General features: G+C 39.9%; 1 protein-coding gene across 4 annotated transcripts in view; it reads right to left on the reverse strand.

Moving 5' to 3' along the window:
• Nucleotides 1-23033, reverse strand: part of LOC144018125 (neural-cadherin) — a 235909-nt gene that overhangs the window by 10630 nt on the left and 202246 nt on the right. For all 4 annotated transcript variants that reach the window (XM_077520292.1, XM_077520290.1, XM_077520293.1 and 1 more), the window contains exons 30-35: nt 20901-21028; nt 20102-20225; nt 15952-16132; nt 13623-13789; nt 8884-9148; nt 5597-5783 (exon numbers count right to left, since the gene is read on the reverse strand). In XM_077520292.1, coding sequence (XP_077376418.1) covers nt 5597-5783; nt 8884-9148; nt 13623-13789; nt 15952-16132; nt 20102-20225; nt 20901-21028 — 1052 coding nt within the window. The remainder of the gene's footprint in view (nt 1-5596; nt 5784-8883; nt 9149-13622; nt 13790-15951; nt 16133-20101; nt 20226-20900; nt 21029-23033) is intronic.

Genomic DNA, 23033 nt, shown 5'->3' on the forward strand with positions numbered 1-23033 from the left:
TAAAAATGCATTTCGGTCTGGCCCGAGTAGAAAGAAACCAAATCTACTTTGAAATAGGAGACTAATCTACTATAAAACTAGACTAAGTGCAATTTGTGGTGAAATTGCGTGGGAATGCTGAAAGCTGAATGCTAAGATTTGCATGCATGTGGAATGCTTATGAAGTAAATCGAGAGATGAATTATGAAATGATGACCTCCTGGTTACTGGACAATGCACTTTACCAACTGTGCCAACGAGCAGTATCAAACACCTGGTAACCATTGAAAATAAATGGGGAGAAGTTGATATTTAACGTTAAATTGTGCAAATACTGTAAGTAATGTAGAATCAGACGATATATACCCCGGGAGGCGTGAATTTTTAAAGCTAGTTGAAATATGAACAGTGTAAATTGGAAGTATTATGTAGGAGTTGTTACATGGCAAAAAAGTGTGGAGTATAAAAATCACAATAACATATGTGGGAATGCTGAAAAGCATTCCCACAATAAAACCATAATCTCGTATGAACTCAAATGGCAATCTAATCTGACACAGACCAAAAATCTACTTTAAATATGTTAGTAATCTACTGGGAAATACAACAATATGATGTATCACAAAAATTGAACAACAATACACCATACTTTACTGTGAAATCTACTTTGATATGGTACAACAATCTGCAGTGAAACAGAACAAGAGTAAACCTATGAAAGGAAAAACACAACATGGACAACAATCTACTGTCAAATAAATATTTTCTGTCAAGTCGGCAATCTACCCTGAAACAGGCCAACAATCTACTTTGAAATACGAGAGCAATCTGCTGGGAAATAGAACAACAATCCACTGTAAAATAAAAGGTATTTAAATCTCCAATGAACTCGAACAGCATTCTTCTACTTTGAAACAGACCAACAATCTCCTGTAAAATGGGGTAGCAAAGTGCTACTGTGAAGCAATACAACAATAAACAGACCAACAATTTGCCACAAATCTGCTCTGAAGCAGGACAACTTTCATCTGTGAAACAGAAAATGTATTTTCAGAGGAATTGTGACAAAGTCAGATATTTGCAATTAGCTTTCAAGTGGTATGACCGAAGTCGACTCCCCCGCTTGACCTTTTTACGGGCGCGTGAAGTTTTTTTTTTTTTTTTTTTACGGGACCTTTTAACGGCAAAATTTAACACCTGCTCGCGTCCGCTCCCGGCGGACACTCAAGCCGGCCTGCGGATTGCCTCCACTTGTCGGGAGAGCCTAATTGGGTTTTATCCGCGCTGCCTGCGCCAATATAACCAAACGACGACTTCTTCTCAAAGACGAACAAAGTCATTGATAGCAATAGCTGATTGCTGGCAAGTTGAAGCAAAGCACAAGAAGAGACGCAATACGAGAGAGAGAAAGAAAAAAAAAGATGGTGGCTGTCTGCAATCTACTCTGATGGAGAAAAAACAATTTCTCTCAACGAGGTCTACTCTGGAAGCACACGACAGTCTAAACTGAACAAGAACAACAATCTATTCAGAAAAACAACAACAATCTACCAAACATTAAATCTCCCGTAACTGGAAAACAAACATTATTATAATTGGAAAGAACATTCTAAATGTTGTCTTCTAGATCATTAAAAGCTTGTGTACTTATTTTCTTTTACATCCAGATGTTATCATGAGCTGTAATTTTGCATAAGTGTCAGAATGCTGGACGGGTGGTTTACAATAACTAGTAGCTACCATTAACTACTTCAACTCATTGACTGGCAGCCATTTTGACTGAAGCAACCCCCTTGTTTTACTGGATTTGGACTGATTTTGCAAGGCCCACAGAATATTGTGTTCTATTGCTATAAAAAACATGGACCCCACCAAAAAATAAATAAATAGATGAAAGTCTCTTCTTTCATCAGGAAGAAAAAGTATATTTCTATCTGTTTCCGTTTTTCAGCAATCAGCATTAGAATATAGCTAAGTTTCATCATTATTCACAAATCTATTTAGAATTGTGAGTAATTGACCTACTTTTTGATCTCTTATACTCTGCTGCCACCTGATGGCCGTTTGTATAATAACTACCTTTTCTTCAACCATTTTGTGCAGTTGAGCGGCTGCATCAAAGCCATCTGTATGCTCCAGCATAAAACAAAAAACAAAAGAACAGCAACAACCTTATAAATCCATTTTTGGAACACTCAAAACGTATTTATACGTTTTTGGGAGCATATGAGTTCATTGTAGCATTCAAACACAAACTATGAATGTTAAACTTATGTTAAATCTGATTTAGAATCAGTAGACATTGTCTGAACATTTTGCACAGAAATTATTTTTTAATAAATGAACCCTTTAAAAGGATACTTGACTTAATGACCCATTTTCAGCAGTGAAAATTAATATTTTTTTTAGAATGACATTGACATCAATGGAGATTGCTGGCGAGTTGAGACAGACAAACGTGACAGACGACAAAAAAAGGCAGCGACTGTCAATCATCTCGCATGGTGATCGGCGCTAATGAGATCTGAGCGTAAACATTCAGCTTTCGCAACACACCGACATGTTTTATGCATGCAAGTTCTCTGCCCAGAAATGTTTTTTTTACCCTTAAAAAAAAAAAGGAAAAGAAAAAAAGAAACCAAAATAAAAAATGTCTGATTTAAATGTAGTCTGCAGCTCCCGGCGTCATTAGCAGACTTTATCACTGACACTTAACGCTTTACAGCCTCGTTATCGCGTCGCCTCACTTTGGCAGGAAAAAAGGCAGACGATGCGCTTAAGGACTCCTACACTTAAAATTAGGAAGAAAAAAAAAAAAAAAAAAAAAAAAAAAAAAAAAAAAAAATCACGAGACGGCGGGTTGTCGCTGTGTTGCAGGAGAAAAAGAAATGAGGTGTTTATTTTTGAGAGTAAACAAGCACCCGTAAACAGAACAGTCACAATTGTGTCTGATGCTTTTGTGTTTGCATGAGGATCTAAAAAACAACAACAACAAAAACACAGTTGTCATCATATTAGAGATGTAATGATATCCAAACATCACGATAAACTAAACATCACAATGTGAACCTCAAGATCCAATAATTATCACGATATTGTTGGGAGATTGGCGATATAAGAAAAAAGTCACGCTAGTGTGTAAAACTCACGATATTGCCAGGAAAAAATGTAAATCTATTTGCTTGTATGACTGATTTACATGACAGATAATCACCGGAGTGGCCAAAACATTCCTAATTAAAATTCAACTGCACTCATAAACTAACCACCAGAGGGTGCTAGAACTACACAAATGGAATACAACCTCAGCTTTTCAACAGATTTTTTTCCTTTCTTCTTTTCTTTTTAACTTTTGTTTCTCTGCTGTTTGTTTGCATGTTTATATGTTCAATAAATCAAATCAAAAACCAATGGAGCCGTTATAGTGGCTGTATATTAACTACAGATACTTGCGTAGACGTATCGATAATCTATCGGGAGACAAACTATCACAAGTTATCGTGATATCGACATGTCGTCACACTCCTACTGTTTATATGCTGAAAGCAGAGAATTTGGACAATTTTACATTAAAAAAAAAGGCTCAAAATGATTACTCGATTATTAAAAAAAAAAGTTGTCGATTAATTTGATAATTGATTACTTGTCGATTAATTGATTAATTTTTTCAGCTCTTTCCACAGTATTTCAACCACTACTCCCATGTTCAATGTTTTTTGTTGTTGTTGTTGTTGTTGGTTTTTTACAACTAATCAATTGGCAAATAAATTAAACGTATATCTTAATTTTTAGTGGGAAAAAAATGGCAAAATCATTGCAACACAAGGGAACCAGATTTTTGATCATGCCCTCCTTGGCCCACGCCTGATACGCAGTTATTGAGTGGCTAGTAAAGCAAAAGAGAGCACTTAGCGCCGCCGCTTCATCTCGGGTCGAGACGGAGACGGGACGAGAGTCGCGGAGGAGTCGGATGAAAAGGCAAAATCAAGGAGGCCGGAGGCGGGGGAAAAAAGACGCGCGGGAGTGGATCACACGGCGGACACATTAAAAGCAAAGAGGCGGAAATGTTGCTCATTAGGCTCCGAGAGCCGGCGGGCGTCCACGGCTACGAGCGCCTTTGAAGCGGGGGCGGACGCACACCGTGCCGAGGAAGGCCAAGACGACAAGGACCAGGAGGATCGGGGCGAGGAGCAGGAGAGTAAGAAAGGGGATGATTGGGAGGAAAAGAAGGAGGACTTTTAGGAGGATGAGGAAGATGAGGATCACGAGGAGGAAAGGGGAAATGAGGAGGAGGAGAACAAGGAGGATAAAGACAATGAGGAGGCGGATAAGAAGTAGAGGAAGACCAGGAGGACAAGAAAAAGGAGCATGAGCTGGACGAGGAGAACAAGAAGGAAGGAAAGCACGAGGAGGAGGAGGAAGTGGCAGAAAAGGAGAAGAGCGGAAAGTATGACGATGACGATCAGAAGGACAAGGAGAACAAGGGGGACGACGAAAGCAATGATGAGGAAGATGAGGAACACGAGGCGGACGAGGGGAACACAGAAAACGAGGACGATGAAGCCTGGGATGCGATCTGACCAAAAAAAAATAAAAAAAGAGTCCAGATGAAAACATCCTTGTTTACTAGTTTGAACGAGTCCACAGTGGCAGAACAAGTTGGTTGAGGACCATTTCTGAGTGGCGCCAGGACGCTCCTTTGGCTCACACCTCAAAGAGAATCAAAAAGCAACTCGAAACACTCCCCCCCAAAGAAAAAAACACTTTCCCACATAAAAAAAAAACGTCTATTTGCCCGCTATTTCTGTGTTTTAGCAGAGCAACTGTTAGCATGTTCACATTTGATCAATTCTCCATTAACACTCTATGCCAGACTACCCACTTATGTTACATAAATAGCATAACCGTTGTTAGCATGCTACTGTTGTTTTTGCATAAACACTGTTAGCATGTTACTGGTAAGTCAGCATACACAAAGTTAGCAAGTTAGCATTCAACCTATGCCAACTGACTTCAACATATTAGCTTGCGAAAATCGAAATTTAATTTTGATTAATTGCACAGCCCTACCCACTGTTAGCATGTTACTGGTAAGTCAGCATACACAAAGTTAGCAAGTTAGCATTCAACCTATGCCAACTGACTTCAACATATTAGCTTACAAAAAACGAAATTTAATTTTGATTAATTGCACACCCCTACCCACTGTTAGCATGTTACTGGTAAGTCAGCATACACAAAGTTAGCAAGTTAGAATTCAACCTATGCCAACTGACGTCAACAGATTAGCTTGCGAAAATCGAAAACATAATTGAATATCGATTTGTTGCACAGCCCTACCCACTGTTAGCATGTTACTGGTAAGTTAGCATACACAAAGTTAGCAAGTTAGCATTCAACCTTTGCCAAATGACGTCAACAGATTAGCTTGCGAAAATCGAAAACATAATTGAATATCGATTTGTTGCAAAGCCCTACCCACTGTTAGCATGTTAATGGTATGTTAGCATACACACAGTTAGCATGTTAGCATTCAACCCCATGTCAACCGACGTCAACACATTAGCACGCGACGTTCCAGAATGAACAGGGTGCTATCAAGCTACGTTTAGCTCACCTGCATTCGTGCACTCGCCACAGGTCCACGCAGGTGAAGGGGGGGCTGCACTGGTTCCTCCTGCACGAGTCGGAGGGGCACCCCGGGGTGAGGCCCTGCGCGCTGATCTGCAACACGCCTTCCCGCGGTGCACTCTGGCTGTCCATTGGCAGGTGGCGACCGTTCAGCCGCAAGTCCCTCATGCAGCCTGCGGGGGGGGGGGGGGGGGGGGGGGGGGGGGGTCACATAAAGAAAATTATTTCTAGAATAAGTCAATTACATGTTTATTAAGAAAAGTAAACATAAAAAAAAAAAGAGACTAACATCACATGAAAAAGTAACAGCTTTCATTTTTATGAGACATGATAAGCAAGACAAAAATATATACTGCTATTTATTTTTAGTTAAGAAAATGAAAAAGTAGATTTGAGGGGGGGGGGGGGGGAGTCAATTTTACACGATAAAAGACATAAGAGTCTTACCTTCTAAAGTTACATTAAAAGCATAAAAAGTTGTGGTTGAAAAGACCAAGAAGTCTCTTTAAAGTTTATTTTAATTTTTTTAACTCACTAAGGCTGATTTAAGTTGGAGTGTGTGGAGATTACAACTACCTATTTATTATAATTTGTGCATGAGCATTATAACACAGTGGCACACCAATAAAATTAGCCTATGCTAAATGGCTAGCAACCGCAATTAGCATTAGCGCGCTCGCGATTACAATTTAAAGTGAACAAACAGTTATACGAAATAGTTCAGACGTGCACTATTATCTACATTACACGTGTAAATAGTGTCTCAAAAGTCACTTACAGACGATACTTCAACAATAGACCATCAGGGATAAACAACTGAAGCTGCCTGTTTGTTAGCTACAGTGAGCTCAATAACTTCCTGTCCAATGCGCGACTGCAAAAAAAGGCCCGTGTAGAAACATGGACGGTGGCGAAAGCAAGTTTCCGGTGGAGCTTGTTCGAGGCACACATTTTCACATAAAGTCGACCAAGTCCATTTATCCGGTTTAGTCAACTTTTTCCTCAGCCATAGTCGAAATGTTTTCAAGAAACAGGCATGATGAGTTAGCTGTTTTTTGTTGTTGTTTTTTTTTCTTTTTCTTTTTTTTAAAGTTCTAATTGTACAAGAACATTTTACAGTTTTATCTTTACAATATATATTGAAATATGTAGGCCTACTCCAAGAAAGAGGTTGTGCTATAACCAGGGTTATTATAGTTTTGGATTTTTTCCATTTCAGTTTTTTTTATTTTGTTTTGAGTTTTGTTTTTTAAATTTAGTTAGTTTCAATTAGTTTTCAGGGTGGTTTTGTTAGTATAGATTAGTTTTAGTTATTCAATAAATGCTTAATTTTAGTTTAGTTTTAGCTAGTTTAGCTAGTTAGCTTAGTTACCGGCAATAACCGATATTTGGAGTGGTTTACGTAAAAAAAAAAAAAAAAAAAAAGTGTATTACTTGTGCACAATATTTAAAAAAAAAAATGTGTTCATGTTTACCAGGGAAAAATGCGAAAGGGAACGTGATCATTTTGCAGAGGGAAAAATTCTCTCTTGCTGCTTTTCATCCTAGAAAGACTAAATGCTAACTTTAGACGGCTTAGTTTATTTTATTTTTTTTTAAACTCGTGAAGCTGAAAAAAAAAAAAAGGCAGGCGCAATCTTGTCACATTTGTTTGCAAATGAGAGCGGTGGAAGTGCTGGGAGACTTTGAAAATGCTGAGTAGGAGGATGCTTGCGGAAAATGTGCCGCTCTCTTGTTGTGTTGTTCCATTAAACTCGGCTCGTGTGTGTGCGCGAGCGAGATCTGCAAAGCTGGCTTTTCGCAGCCGATGAATTTCACACACAGTTTCCTCTGCAGCTTTGACCAGTCTGCTGTGACGACTTTGTTTGCTTTGTTTACATTTCCCTCCCTCGTAATTTCTCGCTTGTAAATGAATGCCGAGCGTGCGACGAGCATAAGCCCAAACACTCTTTTATCTGCGACGACAGTTTTACTCCTGTTTTAGCTCCATAAATACTGACAAGAGGAAAAAAAATGAATTTGCCCTCTACTTATTTTCTTAGTCCAGAGAAATGGCCTTTCTAAGGTCATTTTGAAAGAAACAACATTTACAAAAATCATCCCCTGATGCCTTTTCGACTTTGGAAATTGAGAGTAGACCAACAAAAACTTCTCAAGAAGCGGTCGGCTATACTTGTCAATGACGGTTTTTGACGGGGATAGGCGGAGTAGAGTCGGAAGCTGGAAATTCCAAGACTGGAAACAACCTTACTGATGCACAAACACCAGTAGATGGCAGTGACGCACCAATTTACGTACGAGTTCAACCTACCTTTGGTCGATTACTGATTATAAAGGGACAGTGTCACTTCACTCAGCTAGGAAGTAGATTTGGTATATATATAAGTGTCATCATTCACAAATCTGTTTAAAACAGTGGGGAAAAACATGGGCCTGGATGAGCTCTTATACTCTGCTGCCACCTGCTAGCCGTTTTTGTAATAACATTGCTTTAAGCATTCTCTTAAGTTCAGAGGATGCATCAAATATGTCTTTATACATCTTTGGGAGCATGGTAATGTTTAAAATATATTTATAGGTTTTTGGGAGCAAGTGAATTAAACACATCTTGTGGGGCTTTTTTTTTTTTTTTAAACAAACAATTGTTTTCCACACCAAAGAAAGTATTCCAAATTTCAAAATATCTGAAGTATCAAATTTGTACTTATCTTAGTTTTAATTTCAAACAAAAATAGAAGGTGCATAGAGTTCTCAGGGTCAGCCAAAATGAAAATATACACTTTTTTTTTTTTTTTTTTTAAATGGATATATTATCGGCCATGTTATTCTTCAAAATGGCCGTTGCCGATATTTCTTAAAATGCTGAATATCGGCGCCGATAATTGGCCTATCCCTAGCTTTTATTATTTATTTATATTTATTTATATTTGTTAATTACTACTAGTATGGTCCTACTGAATTTAAAATAGCTTAAAAAGAAAGCTATTAACTCTCTTGAACATTCAACGTTGTGAGAAGTGTTGCAAAACTGATTTTGGGGTGTTCTTTTGATGTTGGTTCGTAAAGCTCTTCAGAAATTCAAACACTGATAAAATTGCACCTGGAAACAGGAAATTTGGTTGGCATGCCTATCATAAGTAAACCCACAAAGAAGTTTCAACAACATGAATCAAACATGATGAACACATTAAGAAACAAACAGGAAGTCTGCCATTTTGTCTATCCAGAAGAGTCAATATGAGGACTCCAACCCAAGAGGGCGCTGTTGCTCACCCTGGAAGCTCTTGTTCAGGGCGGAGGGGAAGGCGCCGCCCAGCATGACCATGGTGGGGTCGATGACGATCTCCCGGCTGCGTCCCGGCGCCCCCGTCACCTCCCGCTGGCCGCCGCCGCCGTCCAGCTGCAGCGTCATCTCGTTGTCGTGGCGCTCCAGCGACACTTGGTGCCACTCGCCGTTGTCCAGGCGATACGTGGGCACGCTCAGGTTGTGGTCGCCGTCGCCCAGGTTGTAGGACACGCCCAGCAGGCCCTGAAGGATCTGATTGGGCAACAAATCGCTAGCATCAAAATCGACTTCAGTCCAAATCTGGGCTGCTATTCATCTATTCTGAACCTTTTCAAATCCTGATTTGAGACCTTAATTTCAAACCACCCTAAAAAGTGAAGACCAAATCCAGTCTTTAAATCCTTATCCCAATCTTGAAAATTTAAACCTGGTTTGAAACCCTTGTAAAAAAAAGTCTAACCTTAATTGTAATCCCTGATTTGAACCACATCCCGTGATTGAAACCCAAACTCTTGCTTGAAACAATGATTTGTGTCTTAAAACCCTAATTTGAAACATTACTCAGGTTTGAAACCCTAATCCTGATTTGAAACCTTAATTTCAAACCAATGTTTAAACACCCTAAAAAGGGAAGACCTAATCCAGTCTTTAAATTCTATCCCAATCTTGAAAATCTAAAACTGGTTTCAAACCCTTATAAAACCCTATTTGTAATCCCTGATTTGAAACCACATCCCTAATCCAGGCTTGAAACCACAATTAAAACCCAATAAAACTGCTTGGAAATCTTCACCCTGCCTTGAATCCCGAAAATTAAACCCAAACCAAGATTTGAAATATTACCAGTAAAACTTCCTCGATTGAAACCTTGAAACATATCCAGGTTTGAAACCCTAATCCTGATTTTTTAAACCTTAATTTCAAAACCAATGTTTACCACCCTAAAAAGTGAAGACCTAAATCTAAGTCTTTAAATCCTATCCCAATCTTGAAAATCTAAACCTGATTTGAAACCCTTATAAGAAACTGTAACTCTTATTTGTAATCCCTGATTTGAAACCACATCTCTCGTTTGAAACCCAAACTTTGGCTTGAAACAATGATTTGAAACCCTCACACTCACAGTGTCTTAAAACCCTCATTTGAAATCCAAATCCTGGCTTGAAACCACAATTAAAACCCAATAAAACGGCTTTGAAATCTTCACCCTGCCTTGAATCCCTAAAATGAAACCCAAACCAAGGTTTGAAATATTACCAGTAAAACTTCCTCAGTTGCTTTATCTGAAATCTTGAATCTTTCTCAACACCCCAATTTTAAACTCTAAGCCTTGATTCCCTAAATTGAAACATAAACTCAGGTTTGAAACCCAAACCCTGCCTAAGAATCCCAATTTCAAACCCTTAGCCAGTCTTGAACGTCGAACCCTGGCTCAAAAATCCGGATTTGATACCATTGCCCTGTCTTGAAAGAAACCCTACTTGGAAACCCCAATTCCCGGTTTTCAAACATTCTTAAACGAGTCACTTGTCATAAGATGCTTTTGCTTTCAAATGCTTGATTTTGTGTGACAGTTTGGACTCGAAATTTGAGTACTCGACGTGTGATGGACTGAAGTATCACGACGACTACTCGCTACCTTCACACGCTTTTGGTGGCGCAGAAGTGGACGCAAACATTTGTTTCTCCTTCTCGCGCGCGCACGCTGAAGCATGAAAAACCGTCTGTCAGCTTTCATTTTGCAAAAAAAAAAAGAGCAGTCAGTTTTTGAGCACTGAACGCTTGTCCTCATTTCAAAGTGCTTTCCTCCGTGCGTCCCATTGTGCATAATTTCCTCCTCCTCCTCTTCTTCTTCTGCACCATCCACGCAAACATGCAGCCAGATGACAGAGGAAGACACGAGAGAGGAGTTGGCGAGAGAGGAGTGGGCGGCCGACACAAAAACAGACAACGCCGCTTTGCCTCTTCATGGAGAGGAAGACGGATGGCGGGAGGTGGCCCAAGCGTGATGGCGGTCTGTGTGTGTCTGAGCTGGTCGTCATGGTTACCATCAAAACATGACCTTGTCCACCAATCCGTCGCAGTTGACAAAACGGACTAAAGTGTTGCACAGTTGTTGTTTTTTTGCAATAATACCCAACTACATGGGTCATTTGCATATAATTTGCACTACAGTTATTTTAATAGCAGCCGCTCCAGTCACACTTAAAGTCCCATTTTCAAAACGTTATTGATTTCAATTTTTTGGCATTCATAATAGGCAAATTCTGTCAACAGAGAAAAATGGTGGCGGCCCAATGAAATAAACTTCTTGCATATTCCAGTAAAGACGGCATCAAACCAGCGACTTCACCACACTTTAGCATGCTTCCTTTCAATTTATTTGCCAGGCCTTTACTGCAGCCTCTTTCAGTTCTCGAAGTTTCAGGCGGTTTCTTCCCTTCAGGAGGTCAAATGTTGGGTTAAGGTCTGATGATTTACTTGGCCAGTCTAAGACCTTCTACTTTTTTTCCCCCTTTTGTTGTGTTGGCAGTGTGAAGCTTCACCAAATGAGTTTGGAAGGATGTATTTATCTGTACGTTGGCATACAAAAAGAGTTCAAAGAGTTCTGAATTCATTCTGCTGCAGTTACATCATCAATAAAGGACGAGTTTCCAAAAGCAAGCCATGATGATTCCAGCGGAATTCTGAAGGCTGGATGGATGTTTCATATTCATCTTTTTCATCTGAAACCCAAATGTCTTCAGTGTACAACCAAAACAAAAGGAATTGTTCTGATCCAGTACTTTTCAAAGAGGGTGGGGTGCGCGTCATCTCCAGCTCGGTCTTGTCAAAGAAGTTATCTTTGTCTTGCGCTCGACGCTCATTGTTGCAGCTCCTCCATCAAGTCTCCTCCTTTCCCGTCGAGCCCCCCCCCCGTATTCATTCCACCTCCCTTTACTCCACACCGTCCACACTTCCGTCCATCCCGCTTTACCGTTGGTCGTCTTAGTCATTCGGTCCCAAAGTCTCCGCGCGGCTCATTTCCAAAGGCTCAGCCGTGAACTAATTAATTCTATTTACAATCCGCCGGGCCTCTGCTTTTTAACCACCTGATTTTTAGCCCCAATTAAAAGTGAGCAGAGCCCAAGTTGGACTCCTGCCGGGCTCGTCCCCTGGCGTGTTGCGCCGTCTTTGCTTCTCATCTTGGAGGAGGCGGGAAAAAGGAGGTGTGGTTTAAGTCGAGTAAACAGTCCCGCTGCGGGGCGACGTCAAGCTGAAATATGGAACTGCTTAATAACGTGGCGTCAAGCCAGGGTCAGGGTTTCAAATTTGGGCTTCGAGCCAAGGTGGAGGATGGCAATTTAGATTTTCAAAATGGAATGCTAAAAAATTAGCGGTATGAACCACCTGCACATCATAGACAAAACTAATTTATGTAAGAAATACATACTAATATTTGAAGCAGAATGTAAATGAATGTCAATCAAAGAAGTGAGGTGGGAAAAAAAAAAAAGGATGTGGAAGCGAACAAAAGAAGATTTCAGGCTTTCCCGCTGACGTCGGTGAGGATTAAGAGTTCCACGCTGTCAACAAGTGCAAATAAAAAGAACAATTGAATCCTCTCGCAACAGGAAACTCGACATGAAAAGCTGAACACGGTTTGATCAACACCTGTGGAGTGCAGACAAAACGCAACGGGAAAAATACGGTTGAGAAAGTCACAGATTTGGGTATTAAAAACAATAACAATAAATCTGTCAGATGTTCGAGTGTGAGCGGAGTGAGAAGACGAACACAACACAAACATTTTGTATTCACTTCTTTGGCAATAAAATGACAGTCCAAGTGTTGTTTACAGTTTAGATGTATGAAAGAATTCTATGATTTACTGGATGTTCAAACATCATTAAAATAGTAGAAAAAGATCAAATGTTTTTGGTCCAATTGGGCATTTCATGAAGTGTGAAAAAAAATACTCGGCGGATCAGCAGGATGGTACGACACTAAGACGATGAATCCACATTATCAACAACGGTTTCTTCTGCTAAATCCAAGATTTCAACCAAATGAAAGAAATCAAAAAGTCTGGGTGTATTTCCCCTCTCATTTACTCATATAACAAAATTTGAATGTGATCAAAATGAAAGCATGTATCGTGTTCAATGTGGAAAAAATAAATAAATAGAAAAATCTACCGTATCGCATCGGTTTCTTCTTATAAACTGTTTTCTGGATGTCAGAATTTCATTCAAATGGAAAGAAATACAATTTTTGGTTCATGAGTGCTGTCAAACACAAAAACATAATGTGATCCAAACGAAAACGGCTGACAGCATGAACGGAATCTGCGTATTTGGTGAGCAGCAGATTATGAATCCGTTGCAATACCTGGATTTCTTCTTTTAAAACTTTTTTTTTCTGACTTTCATAATTCGTCACCATAACATATTTTAGCTCCAGGTTAAAATCTCAAGTACTGTTAGGATAAATTTGAAAAGCCATCAGAAAAACTGTGAACTCAAATAATTCTACGGTACTGACAGAGGTATGACGACAATTCAAATGAATTTAAATCAGTTTCTTCTTCTGAACCGTATCCTATATTTCCTAGAATGGAATGAATGTCTTGTGTACTGTTACAAACTAAACCACATTTTAACATGATAAAAAAAGAAAAAAAAAATCTAAAGCCCATGTTCCCTTTTAAAGACAAGCCCGTTAAGGAGTGGTTCCAAAGTCTTACCTCCAGTCTGAGGTATTCGCTCTGCTCTCTGGAGCTCAGACTGAGCAGGGTGCTGCTGTGCTTGCGGGTTCGAACAAGGACCTGCACCGACGTCCTGCGGGCCGGCAACGGCGAGGCCAGCTGGTAGCGCACGTGGCTGTGGCCGTCGAAGGAGTACTCGGGAACCTCTGCACAAACAAACTGCGCGTTACATGCCGGGAAGAAAAAAACCCAACAACACACAGCTAGGATGGAGATGTTGTGGATGTTGCTGATGATTTTGTTTCCCCCCGGGGTGAGTTCACACAACACCCGTCTCTCATCTCCAAATCGTGTGCAACTTCCACTTCCCCTTTCATTCCGGCACGCTTAAGAGGCCAAAGCGTCTTGCTGGGAGGCAAAAAAAAAAAAAAAAAAATTCGCACACTTGGTGGTTTGTTTTTGTCTTGCTGCTGCTTCATCTAAAAATGACTTTTTGCTTTCTTAACCTCCGCCAAGGGCAAAAGCGAGTGGAAAGAGGTTATGTGTTTTATATATATATCTATTTTTGCCTGAAATCTAGCTGCAAGTCAAAAAATGACTTCTTCAAACTTTTACAATCTCACCTCTCATCTCACTTGTTCAGGATAACCGCCACATGGCACAAATAGAAATAAAAACAACACCTAGAACTAACCTGATATACATATTTGGGATAAAGTTGTACTTGCACTATAAGTACTAGGAGTTGAATAGATGTAGAACTACTTCCTGCTTTCACATGTAAAAATCATGGGAAATGTAGCTCTACTGTCCACTGTGGTGGCCAGTCGCCGGTCCGACATCGCAAGCTGAGCTCTCTAACGGCCAATTCACACTGACTGTCCTATTTGTAAGCAAATTTGCCTGTTGTCAAATCGATATGCTTTTTGGACATTATTTCTGGGACTTCTACCACGGGTAAGTACGTTTTGTGTTTAAATAGTGTCATTTTGTCATGTTTAACTCTTTGACCGCCAAAAACGTTGAATAACAATTAGTAGGTTTTATTTTGAAATATACCGGATTTACCTTGATGCGAGACGCATGACTTCCTGTCCGGCTCGTGTAATTTCAGTATATATATTTTAAATATAGAACGCTTGCAGAAACCAGCCGCATCGCCGCATCCGTTCCGCGCCGCAGACGCAGCTGGTGTGAATTGACACGTAGACTTGAATGCGTTCTATTCTTGCGGCGTCGTACGGAAAACGCACCGCGTCCGTTCCGCAGTCAGTGTCAATTGGTCGTAAGGTTGGACAGTGGTGAGTACAATTTTTAGCGCTGTTGACCTGTGAACCAAGACAGCATTTAGCATTAGCGGTTAACCGCCAGATGTCAAAATCTGGTCACTCAAGGCTAACAAGCTTAGCTTACTTTTTTACAGTCTTGAGTAGCCTACTGGGCTGCTGCCTGGTACATGACGTTTTTTGTATTGTAGGGAAGGATTCTTTGACTATTGCCCATGTTTAAGCATTTGGCCTTTGCAGAGGTCGGCACTCGAGTGAGCATCCCGGATAGACAAGGCAATTAACACTACACAGCTTTTTTTTTTTTTTTATGGTACAAATTAACAACAGGGTTTGAGTGTAGAATTCCACGGAAAAGCTTTTTCATGTCTCGTTTCTTTGTCAATTTGTTTGATTTTCACACATTTGTTTCTTCCCTTTGGAGCTGTCACGCCGTGGACGTGTCCTGTTGTTCCATTTGTTTTGGATGTGATGCCTCGCGCGTGTGATTTAGCGAGCGTTTGTCTGGCTGCCAGTTGTTGTTGTCAGCTCCTCTGCCAGCCTTTGTTTCACTCCTGCGTGATGTATTACATCCATAACTTTGTGCGCCCAGTCGGTGATCGTTGATTAGCGCTCAATCAATCCTGTTCCCGCCTTGACATAAAACGACAGTCCGTCAAAGCTTGAAGAGAACAAGGTGACTAATTTGACCTCAAATGTTTCATTATGAATGATGAAGTTTAAACTTAAGGATTAAAACTACCACTGATTGTCACATCCACCGAAGAGTGAAGAGTGAAGTTTGTTCTCCGCATTTGACCCATGGGGAGCGGTGAGCAGCAGGGGGCTGCGCTCGGAAATCATTTGGTGATCTAACCCCCCAATTCCAACCCTTAATGCTGCGTGTCAAGCAGGGAGGCAATTGGGTCCCATTTTTATAGACTTTGGTATGACCCGGCCGGGGGATTGAACCCACGACCTCCCAGTCTCAGGGTGGACATTCTACCACTAGGCCACTGAGCTGGTTTAAGTGTTGGCTATCCTCCTGTACAAAAACATACAATTGATTTGTGTAAAGGTCATTTATGTGACACTGTCCTTACCCTCTTCACACTGCTGCCCGCTGTATCCGGGCACACACTGGCAGCTGAAGGAGCCCCACTCGCCATGGCAGTGTCCGCGGCGTCCGCAGGACGGGTATCCCATGTTGACACAGCTGCCGTCGGTGGCCTGGCAGCCCGGTGAGCTGGACTGCGAGTCGGCCGGGGAGCTCAGATCGTACAGCTGCAGGACGCAGATGACAGGCAGGCTCAGAGACAAGAAAGAGAGTGGGGCTATGAAAAGCAAGGCGGCGGATGAGGAAGTGAGACAGCTCTCATCTCGCTTTGCAGGAGTTCAGTGATTGGAGAAGCTGCCGGAAACTCAGACGGAATGATGAGAGGTCCGAAGAGGAGCCTTTAATGCGACACACTCCTTGAAGAACTCCCAAGTTCAACAATTCGAGCCCAGACGTCGAACTTCACTTCAACGCTTCCAGGCTCCCAAGTGACTCCAGTTGGGAAGAGAGAGATTACGAAGAACTTCACTCTAATCATTTTCCACATGACTATATTGGAGCACATGGCGACTTCTTCACAGTCATAGCTCTGGTGTTTGAATCTCATTTTTCATCTGCCTCAAAATCTTGAATCGGTCTCTTATTAATCTCTCAAAGTCACGGAGTCAGTTTGGTCTCGGCCCCAAATAGGCTTGGTCTTGACTCAGCTCAACCCTTCAGCCTGTGAAAGAGAAGTTCTTGACTCTGTCTTAGTCTCGACCCGGTCTCAACCTCTCAAAGTCGGGTTTGACTCAAACTTAACCCCACAAAGTCTTGGTCTTCACCACATTGTCAATTCCTCAAAATGCTGACCTCAACCTCTTAAAGTGTTGGTCTTGAGTCTCTTCCAAGAACTCTTAAGTTTTGGTTTTTGCTTGACCTTGACTCATTCACGACTGTGTAAGTCATGGTCTTGACTAAACCCCTCTGAATCTTGGCCTTGATTCAGTCTCGACTTGACTCGGTGTAAACTCATTCAAGTAATGAACGAAACACCTCTAAGTCGTGGTCTTGACTGTGCCTTGGCCCCTCCGTTATGGTCTTGTTTTGTCTTCACAAGATAAATCTTTGTCTTGATTCATCTCACCTTGACACGGTCAACCTTCAACCTCATGGTCTTGCTCAGTTTTGGTCTGACTCAGTCTGAAACACTTAACCCGATTAACATTTTGACTCAGTCAGTCTGCAATCCATTTCAAGCCCTACAAAAAAATGATTTTTGTCTCTAAGGCAACCATCTGTTTTAGCCAGTGGATTCTCAACCTTGTAATCATGGTCTTGAGTCATTGTTGGTCTCGACTGGGTCTCAACTCCTAAAAAAGTATTGTCCTTTGGTCTTAGATGGCAACCACCTGCTTTAGAGAAGTTTAGCCCTTCAACCATCTTGTTTTTGCATGGCAATAGATAGCAGCAAGTGAGTCAGAGTAAGTCTGCAGCCTCATTAAGTCGACATGCAAATCAGGTGTCGTGACATGTATTTAAAAAAATAAATAAGTGGGCACCAGTGAGAAAACAGACGCAGCTTATTAAAACACAGACGACTGACGCATTGATCTTGTTTACACTAACTCTTACATTAACATCCACTTTCTATGCTTTATGTTCTCTGCTGCTCACTTTTTGATTTATGACTCAACATTTCCTTTCTTGGCTGCTGCTGGATTTCACGGATCAGTGCTTAAAAAGTCCACAGTACGGCAGTCAACTGAAGGGATAATAAAAAAGAAAAGAAAAAAAAAGACATTTGAACATCCAAACTAAACAGTTGAGTTCATACAAAATGTGGGAAAAATTAATTAAAACAGGCCAATCATTTAGTCGGCCCACAATGGTCACATTTTGGTTTAGTTTGTCTCGACTCAATCTCAAGTCCTCAAAATGTCCAAGAGTCATGCTCTTGACTCAGTCTCAGTCATCGTCAAGAATCAGCTTGAACACAAAAAAAAAAAAAGTCTTGGTCTCGACTCCTGAAAGTCTGGGTCTTGTCCAACGCCTCAAAGTCTTCATCCTGACTTGGTCTCAACACTCAAAGTCTTTGTCTCAGCTTGACCCTCATAGCGTCCCTCATTGACTTGGTCTTGACTATGCCTCAACTCATCAACCTCTCAAAGTCATGTAACTGACTCAAGTTTGGTCTTGATGTCTCAAGCTTTCAAGGTCTTGACTTTGTCTCAACCACTCAAAGTCCTGGTCTTGCCTCAGTCTTGGTCTTGACTGAGACGTCATCTTGAATTTGTCTCAACCGCCCACAGGGTCTTGACCCAGTCCTGCTCTCAGTCGCAATAATTCATTCTCAACCTATAGGTCCAAATCCCTAAAAGCCTCGTTTTGGACAAAGTCCCAACTATCCCGGTTGCTAGTTTGCTAAGCAACAAGTTAGTTCACCAGCTGAAGTCAAGGGAATTTGAGACTCGTCAAAACTGTTGAACTGATGAACTCCAAGGTTTTGTTTTCTTTTCCTTGAAGTCAAATCAGAATAAATCATCTTCACTTTTTTTTTTGGACTGAATTTCATGGCTTTATTTGGGTTCACAGAGAGGTCTACTGTATACTTACAGATAAAAGTGTGCATCACTTTATATATTTATTTTTTTCTGCCTTTTGTGTCGGAATGTGATTCAAACAACACATAGTTCATTGTCGACAGATGATTTGCTTTGTTATAAATTAAGTCTTGGGGGACTTCAGGCCAAATAAAGTTGATTCCAATTTGCATCACAGTTTCATGCATTCCGATATTTGTTCATTTATTTATCATAGTTCCTTAAAATGCTCCAACAGATCCAACTTCAAAATTGATGAATGCCAGTTGAACACTTGAAATCAAAAGAGTCCAGTCTTAATTGTCGTTCCAGGTTTCGACTGTGGCGTGGTCGCTCCACGATATTTTGGGCGTCTTGTTTGTTGTTCGGGGGAAAACAACCTTTTTCATTCATTTAACCAAGTAAGAAACTAATTTAGATGAAATAAATAAAACTCTCTTTTCCAAGAGTGACCTGGCAACAAAACCGGGCAACAAAAACAAAAAAAAAAAACTTTATGAACCCAAATAAAGTGTTACTTTCACTCATTTTAACAATTTTAACTTTATTCTCACTGTTTTGCTGATCCTTCGTCACAATTTGGTCAACCAATTAACACCTACTGTATAGTTCCCCATTTCACTCATTCAAAAATTTCAGATTTTATTTGATTTTTTTTCACAATTTTGGGACAATTTACACTCAATTTTGGAAGTTTTTACTAATTATTTAAAATGTTTCGCTCGTTATTTATCTATCATTTCTGTTTAATCTTTGACATTTTTTTACACATTTTCCACAAAATTTACTTTAATTTACTTTAGACCATTTTTACTCAACCGTTTCTATTTTTTTTTTAATCTGAATTTCTTTTACATTTTCATGAACCTTTATTCATTTGTTTAAAGACAGTTATTTACTTTTTTTTGTTTTTTTGTTTTATTTAATCCTTTGACTGTGAACACATTTTTTTGTTACATTTTCAAAATTGAATAACTCCAAAAATGTCTGGCGCTCCCAAAAGGAGGCGAGCAGAAAGTGCGCTATTCATGCTGGTAGGCCTCGGACCCTTCAGATGTCTTTAAAGAAAAAAAAAAAAAAAAAAAAAAAAAAAAAAGACTGAATTCATACTTTTATACATCCTTTTTTTTCCCGTCAGATAAGCCGAGCAGCATTCAAAGGCCAGTGAGGTAAAAGCATGCCAGTCACAGGTTAGCACCATGCTAAGCTAAGCAGAAAACAGGATCTGGGGCTCACATTTCAGGCTCTGGAGGCTCACAAAGGCCACCGTGTTCACTTTAGTCAAGCTTGAATTGTTCTGCTGGAGCAGCGAAAGGTAAAAAAGAAAAAAAAAAAGAAAAAAAAAAAAGCAAACCTTGACAGTCGCTTGGAAGTCTGAGCAGTCAGACTGCAAAAATCCACTTCGCCTTCCCTGTGCACTCAGAGGAGACGTGGATGGAGGATACAAAAAAAAAAAAAAAAAAAAAAAGACACTCTCTCCCTCCTGTGCATGTCCTGACATTTTGACTCACTTTTTGGGACAATTTTCACTTGCTTTAAATGTTACTGTGAGTTGGTAGTTTGATCGCTCCGAGTTGATTGTGATCATGTTTGTGTCGTTTTTGTGCGTTTCACCTTGCTGTCGACGGCCAGGTTGCGTATGCATCCCGTGAAGTGTTTGTGCTGAAGCTGAGGATAAATGTACGGAATATCCTCGTTGACTCCGCCCAGCTGCAACACCTGACTTGTGTTCAGGTACCTGCAAAGTCCATATTAACGCTGCTTAGCATATATTGTAGACATTGACCTCACGTTTTGTGTGCTTGCTTGGCTGATCTTTTTTTTTTTTTTTGTGTGTGTGTGTTGCAAGCCCAAATTTGTGAAGTTAAAAATAAAAATGGAACAATTAAGGTATTATAATGCCCTGGCATGTGGGCAAGGAGTGCCATGTTTGTCCTTTAACGAACGGGTCAAACACAAATACAAAATGAGAAGAGTCACAAAGAGCTGCTGTAGGCCACAACTCACGCTCAGTCGCTCACACGCAACCTAACTGGCCAACCAGCCTCCAGCGACTGATATCAGTCACTAGGCCACACCCCTTTGTCATACAACTACTACAGCATATACAGTAAATACAGTTTACAAAGTCAATTTCAATCTTTCCATTACTTTTTTTTTGCATGATTTTTATACATAGTGCTATTCATTCTTCTTCTTTTTCTTCTCCTTCTTTTTTTTAATCTGCTGTAAGACATACAAACATGGCAACAATCCAATATTTTCACTATAAATCAACAATAACTTTTCTTCTTCTTGTTCTCCTTCTTCTTCTTCTCATCCTTCTTCTTTCCCTTTTTCTGCTTCTTCTTCTACTTATTCTTATTATTATTATTATTATTAACAAAAAAAATCATAATAATTGAAAGCGTACCGGTCGGTGTTGGGCGTGGTGCCGGTGACTTCGCAGGATGAGTGGTCCTCGGTAGTTAGCCAACTTCCCAGACCTTCCATTTCCATGATGGCCGCCCCCGAGCAGCGATCCAGGGTGAAGCGAACTTCCTGGATTTAGGGGGGACAAAAAAACAAACAAACAAAAAAAAACTGTGTCAATATTGCGTGAATTAAGGTTTTAAAGTTGGGTTTCCAATCAGGGTTAGGGTTTCAAATTCAGAGTTTGCATGGTAAGGTTGGTGAAATCAGGACTCAAAACTCGGGTTTGGTTTCCAAACAGGCTTTGAAATTCAGAGTTCAAGTCAGAGTTTAAAACGAGAGTTTCAAGCAACACGTTTTTAAATTAGGATTATGATTTCTACAGGGCTTGAGACTGTGGTTAGGGTTTTCAAATTAGGGTCTGGGGCCAGTGTTATGGTGTGAAAGTCGGGTTATGATCGTGTTTTGGTTACAAAAGAAGGATTTGGCTTTCAAACAATTGGGTTGATCTTGTAAACTCGGCTTTCAAGCCAAGAGGAGGGGAAGAAGGTTTGAAATTAAACAGGTAGGGTTTTTTTTTTTTTTAAATTAATTAGGGTTTCAAAATAGAAGTTTCTGATCAGGGTTAGGTCTTGAAATATTCATGTTTTGGGTTAAGGTTATCGAGTCATCTTAAATCTGATTCAAAGAATAAAAGTCCTCATTTGACTTCATGACTGTTATGAGAATTATGAGATATCTACTTTGAATATTTCTATAAATGCTGATAATAATGACTTGTTTTGTTTGCCCACTTAGTGTGCATCATTGCTCATTTGCATCAAGTAGCAAAGCAGGTGGTGCGACAAAGCATCTGAACAAATAACAAACGTTACAAAAGATTTTTTCTTTTTTTTTCTTCATCCACCTGCCATTCCTGAAGCGTAACCATGGCAACTGGAAACAGCCCACAGCCTTTAAAACACTTGACATCCATTAATGACTCCACAACATACTGCAGCACATGAGCTTCTACTCCGTACACGAGCACAAAAAGATTTTCTGGATTTGAGGTGAGGTGTCTCATTTTCTCTTGATTGTAAAAAAAAAAAAAAAAAAAGTCATTAAAGAGTCCTTCAATGGTGTCCTGGGTCGTTTGTTTACTCAACTGCAGAGAGGCACGGCCTGTTACGCGGTTTTACTGAGGTGGTGTCAATATGAACGTAGGCATTTATTTTGTCTCGAATGCTGTAAAAGTTTCAATTAAACAAGCCATTCAATAGATTTTGTTGTTTTTGTTAAGTACCAGTTTATTGGATGTAAGGCATTTTGTTGGTAAGGAGGCCTTTATTAGATGCTTGTGCAAAAGTGTAGCTTTGCTGACTATGTTTATTTGTGGTGAGTCGTGTTCATTTTATTTTCCATTTTTAAATTTAGCATCAGTTTGAGTCCAGTTTCAATCCCGCTTCTTAGTTCTTATCACGGTCAACCTCATTCCGATTTTGTCCTCCATTTTTAGTCGACTAGAAATTGAGCAGTTTAGTCACGTAATTTTATTCGCCTAGTTGTAAACAAAAAAAAAAATGTAGTCTAGTTTTAGTCACGACAGTCATTTTGTTGCTGTTTTTTTTTTTTTTTTGTCAGTAGATTATGTTGAACATTTCAGATCTAAAATATTTCACATACAATTTTCTCATCTTTTTGATGAAAAAAAACACCAACTTCATACACAATTACAATGGCTAAAATAACTCCATGTTTTGAGCTAGTAAATTAGCGGTGAGATTAAGATTATTGTTGGAACTTTACAGAAATTGGATTAATGTAACATTATAACTTTAATTTACCTTTTTTTTTCCTTTTTTTTTTTTACCGCTCACCATGAATCCATGTGTTTTGTGCATGTTGCAATCGCTAGCTGTAAATTTTAAAAGGGGTGTGTCACAGTGACAGATTAGCCAAGATAAGATTTTACAAAAATCACTTTCGCATCATTTTCGTCTCGTTTTTGTTCCTGAACTAAAATGTCCATAGATTTTAGTCCAGTTTTTTTTTTTTTTTTTTTTTTTTTTAATGATGTGAAGTACATTTTCAAATGCATACCAATTTAGTCCCAGTTATTATTTATTAATGAAGGTTTTAGTCTAGTCTAGTT

Source organism: Festucalex cinctus, chromosome 4, assembly GCF_051991245.1.
Source record: "Festucalex cinctus isolate MCC-2025b chromosome 4, RoL_Fcin_1.0, whole genome shotgun sequence".
Taxonomy (NCBI): domain Eukaryota; kingdom Metazoa; phylum Chordata; class Actinopteri; order Syngnathiformes; family Syngnathidae; genus Festucalex; species Festucalex cinctus.